This window comes from Lonchura striata, chromosome 6 (genome assembly GCF_046129695.1).
Source record: "Lonchura striata isolate bLonStr1 chromosome 6, bLonStr1.mat, whole genome shotgun sequence".
Classification (NCBI taxonomy): domain Eukaryota; kingdom Metazoa; phylum Chordata; class Aves; order Passeriformes; family Estrildidae; genus Lonchura; species Lonchura striata.
Window position 1 is genome coordinate 31,669,257 of NC_134608.1, and position 11,202 is coordinate 31,680,458.

At 37.4% G+C, this 11,202-nt stretch overlaps 1 protein-coding gene across 2 annotated transcripts; it reads right to left on the reverse strand.

Annotated features, from left to right (window-relative positions):
* Positions 1 to 2,943: 2,943 nt before the first annotated feature.
* Positions 2,944 to 9,916, reverse strand: LOC110475253 (fibrinogen-like protein 1-like protein). Of its 2 annotated transcripts, none has more exons than XM_077784080.1 (4): positions 9,640 to 9,916; positions 6,434 to 6,501; positions 5,443 to 5,627; positions 2,944 to 3,981 (listed from the first exon to the last, which is right to left on the reverse strand). In XM_077784080.1, the coding sequence occupies exons 3-4, from the start codon at positions 5,588 to 5,590 to the stop codon at positions 3,281 to 3,283; spliced, it is 849 nt and encodes a 282-aa protein (XP_077640206.1). In that variant the 5' UTR covers positions 5,591 to 5,627; positions 6,434 to 6,501; positions 9,640 to 9,916; the 3' UTR covers positions 2,944 to 3,280. The 2 variants fall into 2 exon arrangements, with proteins under 2 accessions (XP_077640206.1, XP_021394918.2); XM_021539243.3 differs by having other exon boundaries at positions 6,434 to 6,491; positions 9,640 to 9,660.
* Between the last annotated feature and the right edge of the window lie 1,286 nt (positions 9,917 to 11,202).

An 11,202-nucleotide genomic window follows, 5' to 3' on the forward strand; every position in this document is an offset into this window, starting at 1 on the left:
CTGGATTACAATGCCAAGATCAAAGCTGAAATATCTTTTAATCCTTAGGTGCAGCAGCAACCTAGATGTAGTGGAGGTCAGATAGTTGTTTTTAGTGTGTGCTGTCCATAAGGCCTCCTTTAGTGTGCAATTCATCAGGTAGCTATAGGAGGAGGAGTGGAGAGAGGGTACAGTGGGGATTCCAGCTGTGCAGCATGGCTGGATTCAGCTCTGTAGCCCCCCACTCTGACTGTGGCCTGATGCCTTCTGAAACACAAAAGACATGAGAGTGACTAAAGAATTGTTTGTTAGTTCTAGTAAGAGAAAATGAGGCCATGCAGCTAACACTGTTAATTTTTTGATACAGTGTATTGCATCAATAAATTAACAACATTAGTCAGCTAGCCCCTAAAACCACTTTGTTGTGTTTTTAAATCTATGGCTATACATAAAAATAAGGTTATCTGGAAGTCTGGGAAGTCAGAAACAAAAGCAAGCACTTTCTCATATGAAAATTGAATTATTTTTAAAGACAAATATTGAATAAATTCTGAGTTTATTAATGTGGTATTGTATGTTACATTTCCTGCAGTTGGCAGTATAAGGAAAAATGCAAAGAAGTAGAGGTAAAGAAAACGATTTCCCTGCTATTGTTCAGAGATTCCATGGTTAAAGTGGAACATGCCTCCCATTCACAGGTGCTTAGGGCTGAAACCTTTTGCTCTAGACCCTGTCATACTTACCCATTCTGGAAGGATATTTATTTGACCAAATAAATTTGTTTCAGCCACTACTTCTGGGAAGACCCTCCTTCTTTCCCATATGGCAGGAGGCAGTAAAATCAGGAAAGGCTAAGAGAGAGAGCATAGGAGAAATGTGACTGGCAAAAGAACTTAGGAGTGGGTAGAATAGAAACCCCCATGTTTCAGTCTGTGATTTCAATGATGAAGGCCAGATGCCTTCAGCATTGCTCTGGGTATCTGATCTGGTGATGAAGGTTCATCAATGGAATTAAAAAATATCTGTTCAGTTAAGATAGTCTTTTGTTAAGGAATTATGAAGTAAAGTTTAGTCTACTCCTAAAGGTTCCATGCTGATGGATGGTCTAAAATAGTCTTACTTATTTTCTTCCTTAGTCCCTAACCCAGCTTCAGTAGTCATTTCCATCCATACTTTGTTTAGAAGTTTGGAATGTTGCTCAGTCCCTGAGTTTGATTAAATGTCTCAGGGTTTTTGCTGGTAGCCTTCTTGTTATGAATTTTTATTACATTTTAAATTTAATTTTTGTACTGGAATTCAGTGCATAGGTTTGTAGGGCTCCAGTTAAAGTATTTTCTAGAGTCCGTCCGGAACTGGGCAGCTGGATTTGGTCTGCTGGTGCCCAAGTTATTCATACAGCTTATTTGCAGAGTCTTTACCTCCAAAATCCTCTAGAACATACTAAGAGTATGCTTCAGAGCAGGTTATCTGCCTTTGATGATCAGTTGCAGCCTGTGGATTCTCCCTTCCATGTTTCCAAATCATGGTTATTAAAAACACATTTTTGGAAGGTGTGTGAACATCTGGCTATATGGCCAGGAATTCTAACAAGTGCCATGTGAGACTGGCAGCACTCAGGTGATATTCTTGTATCCTCATCCCAGCTTTGGAGGCATCCTTATAGAATTATGCAGAACCCACATTAAATTGACTCAATGATATAAACTCAATTCAGGTACTAACCATTTCTTCTATCACACTTCTGTCTTTGAACACAAATTCAGGGGGAAAAAAATCAGATGCTGCAAAATTGGCATGTGTGCTATGTTGGCCTCACCCACATCACATAGCTGTATCTCTGAAAATGCTGCAGTGCATCAAGAAAACTAAAAATTGCTTTCTTGACTTTTCTGCTTCCAAAATAGTTTCTCATCTTAAGCAATCATGACAGCTTTGGTCCTCTCAAAACACAATGGAATTTATTTTCTGAAGCAATTATCATGAAAATGATAAATAGTATTTTAAATTAAAAAGCAGGAATTTGACAGCATCTGTTGGTGGAGTTCCTTTAACTGAAATATCTAAAAAAACTACACCTGATGATCTAATTATTACTCTGACATTTTGTAAATACAATAAAAACTCTTCACTTGTCATTCAGTTATTCCAATGATATATAACAGTGTGAAGGAACTCATTGGTAAAAGAAAACAAGGTCTCAAAACAAGGTTATAAAAATTGAAATCCTTTTGTGTATTGTTTTAAAACAGAATAATTTATAATTAAATTTTATTTTATTTTATAATTAGACAAAAGGCACTGTTTAATTGATATCAAGGTTGAGTCCTAAAACAATTCAAACTATTAAATGTGAAATAAAGGCAACATTCTCTCCTCACAGTGGTATTAAAAAAAGAAAAAAGCTGAAGCACAGCATGGAACAGGGAGAAGTAACAGTCAAATAATAGTAAATAAAGTGGAGTAATCTTCAGAGTAAAAATGGAGGAATAAATAAACAATTGCAATATCAGTTTGATCTTTTTTAAAATATATTAACTGAGTTTCTTGGGGGAAAAATTCAGAGGGGTTGTAAGCTTTGGATCAGTGACTTCAAATGGAGAATCTGACAATCCCATAAGTGCTGAGTGCTCTGAAATGAAGGCAGAAAAGAAAAGCCTGTGCTGAATACTTCACTGTATATGAGATCATTAAAAAGTAGAGATAAAGGAAGAGTCAATGAAGGGGGAAAGAAGATATGGGAAATGAGGTTAATTCCAATTTTAAATATTAAAATACCATTCACTAAAGTTAGAAAGAAAAGGCCTGTTGGAGCCCTATGATATACAATACTCTTCAGTATGCATTTTGTAAATGTAGGTATTTAATTGAAAATTTCTTCCCTGCATGATATATGAAGATGTGCAATTACAGATGTGCAATTACAGATGTGCAATCAATCATGAACATTAACACCAGAGCAAAACCTTCTGAAATGCATTTTTATTCATGTATATATTGTACAAGACATCATATCCTAGATTTCATACCAGACTTATCTTATGGCTAAAATAGTATAAAATGAATTATTTAAATCTTCTGGTTATTCAAATCTTGTGGTAAAGACCTCAATTTCTGACAGATTCTCACTTGTGTGGTTGGCAAATTACTGTGACATATTCCAGTCCTGAACAATATGTCATCATAAATCCCTTCCAGAGGCCCAATTTAAATTTCCAGTCAGGGTTACTTAGGGTTATTACTCAGTCAGTGAGTTCACTTTAGTCACTTGAAAAAGAGTTCCTGTCAAATACACATGGCTTGTCTACAGTTCAACTTTCTGACAGGGGCAGGCCTTGGTAGGGAGTGACTGGTGGTGCTTGATGGGTTTGATCATCATCCATGCAAACTTGCAGGGGTGCTGCTTGCTGCAGTCTTTTTGCCAGTATATCACATTCCTGCGGTTTAGATTTGCCCCAGCACATGCATCGTACCACCAGCCTCCCCCGGGAATGCCATTGAGTTCCAGTTTAGCACAATTCATAAAGTAGTTGTCGTTGTCTCTGTCCTTGGTGGTGAACTTCTGGTTGTCATGGAGATAAGCTTCTGTGTCCAGGGACAGCGCATCAGTGGCGTTGCCTTTGTAAAGACCAACCCTGATTCGATATTGACACTCTTCCCCCTCAATCAGGAATGGCTCATACTGTCCCCATTTGACTTCAGCATTTAGATTCACAAGTTTAACTCCAAGTATATATTGCACCGAGCCGCCAGTTAACTGATGCATGTATTCATTTCCTAACCAGTGGTTCTCATGAACCGAGCCAAATCCATATTTGTAGTCCTGCCAAGTCCTGTCAAAGTCGACAGTGCTGTTGGCTGTAATGTGCTGGATTATTGTCCAGCCACCATCCTGCATGTTACAAAAGACAACAATTGGTTCCTCTTTTGGTTGGATGATGTAAAGGCCATCTCTGGAATTTCCTTTGGAATGCTGTAAAATCTCAAAACAATCCCTTGGATAGTCTGAGTAAAAAAAAAAAAAAAAAAAAAAGCCACACACAAAAAAGTAAGCTCTGTTCAAATAATAAATTTCAGAAATTGATTTCTGTCCGTTAGAGTGACTGAGTGACTCTCTTCAGACTGGAAGCTGACTGACCTCATTGCAGCTGATGGCCATTTATTCAGCTAAAGGGGGAAGATTTCCAGGAGGAACATGCAGGAATTTTTCAGAAATTCAGAAAATGGTTTGTTACTCGGTCATAAAACAGAAGTATGCTTTTGTATTTATGACAGAAATATAATTGAAAAGCCAAAAACTATGTGCAGATCATTCCTTTTCCACCAGTGTTCTTCCAGACTGAATAGTCAGCAAGCTGCAATTCCCTGTGCCATCTGTAGGGCAATTGAGTGTAATAACTAGGCCTAGTCTTTTCCTCAATGAACAAATCAATTTCTCTTGAACCAATTTATACTTCAGGCACCTCTAACATCCTTGTATTAAATTCTGAAATGTATGCCATGTGTTCATTGATAAAAGGGAGATATTAAATCATATTTCCTGTCAATATAAAGCTTATAAACATCTGAGGATTTTCTTAGAATGAGTTCTTTTCACTCAAATCCAGGCTAAATTTTATGGATTTGCAGGTAGAATTACAATTCTGTTCAGTGCTCAATACTGGTATCAGGAAGACGGGTGAAACTGCTTTTCCATTTTGTTGCTTATCCAGTAGACTCAGAGGATAACAAAAATAGCATATAAGGCTTGGGTTGATCCTCTCTATTGGGCTAAAATATTTGCTGGGGTTTTTTAAATGTAACGTCTTTATAAGGTAACTTCTTGCTCTAGTATAATATCAAGCATCTCTGAGACTGTGAAAAAATGCTCTGAATTTTACAATTGGTTACAATTGATTCTGTGGTTTCTTAAGAGCCAGAACAAAATTTATATAAATATACATTTACATATGTATGAACTTATAGAGAGAGAGCTCCTTTTGTAGAGAAGGATGGTATTCATTGTTCTGTTACTCAGAAATATGTTTATGAATTGAAATCATTCACTTCTCCATAGAGTTGAAAGGTATGTCCTTATATCATTAGACTGTGAAATATTTGTAATTTGTATTTAATAACAGCTTGACAATTTTATTATCTCAGTGAGAAAAATTCAATAAAAATTACATTTTCCTGGTAGACACAGCCTACCTGACTCCAAATGTGATGTCAAGATATTATAGAAGGATTATTTAAGTAATCTATATGGTGATGTCCAAGCCAGCAATACACACAGTGACCCTCACAGTTGCCCTTCTCAGTAGACCAGCTTCTACAGACAGGTTCAGGACTTTGTGGCAGGACATGTTCATACCGCAAATTATTCTTCCAGGGCTAACTTTATTATATGTTAGTTGAAAATGTTACAGCAAAGGAATAAAGTAAAACACAGAACACTTCCAAATCACTCACTGTCTTCATGAGTACCTTTTTCATTGGCGTTTCCCAGTCTCTCATACTCTCTCTGGGAGAGGAGGTGGGCATTAGCCAGGACCACTGCCTCTTTGGTGCCCAGGGACACAGTGCACTGAGAGAGCAAGAGCAGCAGGAATCCTGCTGAGCTCCTCAGTGGCATCTTCCTTTTGCGTCAGTCCTCCTGCAGCAATACAGAACTGTAACACAGATTGGAGCTGAAAATGGCAATATTTATGACTTATTTATGACTTCTAGTACAAAAGTCCAGAAGGAGAAAGGTTTTGGACTACCAAGCTTCAATACAGCAAGCCTCTGTCAAAGTTGGCTTCTCCCATCTTTGAAGGACATCTCCTTTCCTGATGCCTCAGACCTAATTTCTGACAAATCAATAGTTTCTCTGACATAGAGTGCTGTGCTGAGACACTCAGAACATCTCTCACCTGTCACCTTGTGCCATGTTAAGCAATAAAGCATAATGCAATTTTGAGTGTGCCAAAAAGCCATAAAGAATAATGTAGTGACAAAAGAAAAAGCACTACTTTTAATTATCAGAGTTGAATTTTTCTTATTCCCTGAATCCAGACTATAGTGAAATAGAGACACGAATGGTTGACAGGACAGAAACAGTAACATTAGCTCTGCTGACTGTCTGTAGCTCAAACAGTACTCGGAGACATGGTTCTCGTAGTGCTGGAAAGGTTTCCATGCACTGGAGAACTCACTTAACCTGGACTATGCTATTTTGTGAATTGCTATCTAGAGCTTAAAATAACAGGTCGCAGGTTTCAATTAGATTTTTTTAAAAAGTTCAGTAAACAAAGCAAAAGAACTTTTCTTTAGCCTCTTAAAAACCAACAAATATTCAATATTCAATATTCAATTGAGTTCAACAATATTCAATTCAGTTCAGTAAACTGAAACAGCTTTGATCCTCATTTTATCCATATTTTGGGGTACATTAATACTTCATTCAGTACATTCAGTAGAAGACTTAGGGTATTACCCGACTAAATCCTTGGGTCCTCACTTCGGCAAATCCCAGATTCTCTGAAGAAGAGTTTCTGTCAACAGCTTAGAATGAATAAGGTAAACAATTGTTTCCTATACTCTCAAAGGATATATTTACTTAGACTCAAACCAAACTTTTTTTTTTTTTTAAGGACTGAGCTCCCCACAGTGGCTTTGCTGAAGGCAGAAAATAGATCTAGCAAGAAAGCTCTTTGGTCAGGGCTTATTTCCTGCCAGTGTCAGCACAGAGTCTGCAGAGGCCAGTACCTTCTCCACAGTGGCTTATGTTGCAAAAAAGCCACATTCCTTATAAATCTAATGACCTAGCAGCAGATTTAGCAAAGAGTTTTCCAGAGTGAAAAAATTTCAGCACATTTTTTAAAAAATGTCCAAGATAAAACATTGTAATAAAGTTCAGGTTTGACAGTTAATTTGTGCCTACCATACACAAAGCCAGCAAACCAGAATTTTCTGTTTTGCCTAAAACTATTCAGTAATAACTATGATTTACTATTAAAATATAACTTGCCATTTTATGCAAAGTTGGTCACTTGATGTTGGGATCATAATAAACTGGAAAATTACCTTCCATGAAATTTTGCACAGTGCTTCCCTTTAAGCATTTAAATTCTGCTATACTTGCATTTTCTACTGTCATGTATCATTTTCCCTAAAGCTTTGATTATTGTTGCTACTATGAAGTATTAAATTATAAATTACTTTAAATCAAACCCTAATCTACAAGCCCAAATCCTGATTTTCATGAAATTTGAAATTGGATCTGGAGTTATTTTTTAACTGTTTTGGTTTTCTTTTAGTATTTTTGAATGAGTCAACCTTTTTTATTCACTTATGTTTATGCATAAATATTGAAAATTGATTTAAAGATAAATTGAATTCCAGAATAGGAATTGGTATTAAAAATCATTAAGAAAGCATCCAAGGAACACAGCACTGGGCAGGCACCTTACCTCTTTCAAGTGAAGACTGGCAAAGAACACGAATGGGCTCACCCTCTACAGTTGTACTTTGCCTGCTACTTAAGTCCAGGTGAATAAATCAGGTCCAATGTTCTATCTCAAATGCAGCAAAATTGCTTATTCCTTATTTCACACTCTGCTTAATCTGCTGGACCTTGCTCTGACATATACTTGCAATAAAGTATGTATGAATTATAAAGTACAAAGTTCTTCCATAATGATTAAAATGACATATTAATTAAATTAAATTTACTTTATTAACCAATAGTGATGAAGAACCATGAAGAAGTTTTAGTTCAGTAAATTATTTATGTTGCTTAAATAGACACAGGCATATGCTAAAATTTACTATGCCATTTTGCATAGATGAATTAAGTCAAAGCTCTACTGAAATGTAGTCACATTTAAATTGCACAGAGATTACTTGATTTTTAAGTATTAGGAACAATCCAATTATATACCACAGTATTACTTCATGTTTTAATGTGCATGAATCAGAAGCAGTGTCTGAGAGTTCTAAAAATAGAGCAAACAAAAGCAGAACAGGCTGGTCAACAGGTTTCTATTTTAGTTTATGTGGATTAACAAGACTCAGTTAACATTAACTCATATCAAAACTGAACTAAACATGAACCAAATGAATTAATTATTACTATGCAGCTATGTATCTGAAAGTTCTACTGTTTGTCTGCACAACCTTGAGGTGATGTTTAATCTACACTTACCCTTTCAAAGATTAGACAACACTTAAGTTTTCGAGCTCCCTTATCCACCCTTATCCACCTGCTTTGATCAGATTCTGTCCTTGAAACAAATCACAATTAAAATTGATGGAACGTTTAAGACCTGTGCAAGCTCTACTTCAAAATTCATATCAAGTCATAATTTCTGTTCTTCAATAATTCATCTTCAGTGAGGATTTGTATTTCATGTACAATTAAATCAATATCCACAGAAAATGTCTTAGGAAATATTTGCTTGTAGCATTTAAAACTCAGTGATCTTTCTCTTCCATTTTAAAGTACAAGCAATCTACTACACATGAGGATGTCCACAGAGAGTCAGAACAGTATCTTCTCCATGACACTGATCAGTAGTGGAGGTACAGGGAAAAGTTTAAGAAAACTTATTCTCTGCTTCTTTTAGCATTATGAAGCTCAGGGAATTTCTGATATTTGTGTGTTTGACAATATCTAATTTATGGCTGGTATCAAGTATTACAAGCCTTGTCTAAGGCATGAAAATACTATATGATAACTTATGAAATATAAAATCCCTTTGAACATATACAGATCTTTCTGAAATAGTATGCTAAGAAAAGGTAGGGGAAGGTACCTTTCCACTCTGTCCATATAGATACACTCTGAAAAGCACCATTGACCCTAATGGTCTCTCATCACCCTAATATAAATTGGGGTGCAACTTTGGTGCCTTTGATTCCCATAGATTTCATTACTGTTTATCTCCTATCCCATCTTTCCATTTTTCTTTACTTTCTTGCTGTTTGCTTCTTTGTTGTTTTCCAAACTTTCATCTGAGCTGGCAGAGCAGAAGTGAAGTGGGAGGTGTTTAATTAGAAAAGAGAAGGGCACAGCATTCATTCACTCATGCTCAGAAAGGAATCTATTTTTGTAGATGCAAACTTTGAAAAACAATTAAAATCTTTGCATCTCTCTGCTCTTGATCCTGAGAATAATTTTTCAGAAGGTATATCATGATCTTAAGGTCAGAGTACTTTACATATGTATGGTTTGGTAATATACAGATTTCAAAATAAAACATTGCTACGATGACTTGTTGTTAGCCATGTTAATTAAGATACTTCGTTTCCTAGCCCAGTGACCACATATTCCTACTCTATAGTATGCTGAAGTTTTAATTATTCTTCTGATTCTGCTGAGCTTTAACTGACAAACATTCATTTGAATTTTTCCAATTTAAGCTCTCCTGTGTATAAATATTCTTTACACATTCTTCATATCCATATGGTACATAGATCCAGCCTGTTCAAATCCCTCTGCAGAGCCTTCCTGCCCTTTAGCAGATCAACACTTCCACCCAGCTTGTTGTCTGCAAACTGACTGAGGGTGCATTTGATGCCCTTATCCAAATCATTGATAAAGACATTAAACAGGACTGGCTCCAAACCTGAGTCCTGGGGAGCAGCCCAGGTGACCAGTCACCCCCATGCTCTGGGCAATGTATTGAGCCACTTTCTTACCCGCAGATGAGTGCACCCATCCAAGCCATAGGAATCCAGTCTCTCCAGGAGAATGCTGTGGAAACAACATCAAAGGTTTGACTAAGGTCCAGGTAGACAATATCCACAGGCTTTCCCTAATCCACTTGAGGGGGACACCTCGTCATGGGAGACCCAATTGGTCACAGTTTTTCACAAACCCTTGCTGTGTGGGCCTGATCCCCTGGTTGTCCTGAGTGCCATCAGGATCTTCTGCTCCATGAGCTTCCCCAGCACCAAGGTCAGGATGACAGGCCTAGATCCTCCTAGATCCTAGATCCTAGATCTAGATCCTAGATCCTCCTTCCAGTCCTGTAGACAGGTATTGCATTTCCCCTAACCTTCTTGGTTAGCCAGGACTGCTGGTAAATGGCGGAAAGTGTCTCAGTGAGCAGTTGCACCAGCTCCCACCTGGCCCTATAGACCTGAGTGTGTCTAAGTGGCAGAGCAGGCCACTGAGCAATTCCCCTTGGATTGTGGTGACTTCATTCTGCTTCTCATTCCTATCTTCTGATTCACAGGGATGAGTAGCTTGAGAATGACTGGTCTTGCTGTTAATCACTTTAAGTTTTAAGCACCTCATGTTTTCCTTGTCCTTTGTCACTGTTTTCCTCTGCATCTAATAAAGAATGGAGATTATCCTTAGCCCTCCTTTTGCTGGTTATGCGTTTAGAGAAACATTTTTATTGTCTTTTAGGGCAGTAGTCAGATTAAATTTTGGTTGTGCTTTGACCCTTCTAATTGTATTCCCCATAAGCACACATTATCTTTGTTGTTCTGAGTTTCCTTCCCTTTCTTCCAAAGGTCATAACATCTTTTCTCTCTGAGTTCCTGTCTGAGTTCTCTGTTCAGCTAGGCCATTCTTCCTCACCACCTTATGGCACATGGCACAGCTTGGTTTTGCACCTAAGATTTCACTCTTGGAGAATGTTCTGCCTTTCTGGATTCTTTGCACTTCAGGATGGGGGCCAAGCTCTCTGGAAGTCCAAGACAGTTCTGCTGGCCCCTCTCCTTCCTTCTCCAAGAATTTAAAAATCCATCATTTCATGATCATTGTGCCCAAGATGGAATCTGTCATTATGGGAAAGGCTTTGGCACAGGCTGGCAACTTTCACACCCAGGACCTTCAAAAGGCTTGCCATAGGTGATTTATATCCATACGGCTGTATGGTTGCCAGAAGCATGCAAAATGCTAACTTACATGCTAGAAAGTTGTTCAGTATACTGAGGAGTACAAGAGACAAAGTTCTAACATGACAAAACACATAAATACATAACAAAGTATGTTAGTATCTTTCCTGAAAGAAGTTTCATAGGCACACAGCACAAGTGATTGCTTTGGGAAAACAAATTAACAAACAAACAAAGCCCCACCAAACAACAAAATCAGGCTATAGAAATACTTCTGCAGCCTTGAGTGATTTTGAATTGCTTTGCAGCCTTGGCTAAATGCACTTTGGTATCTTTGTATAGGATCAGTAAGAAAAAAAATGTTCATAACAGCTTTCACTTGTTCTTGAACTTATGAGTTGGCATTGGCATATG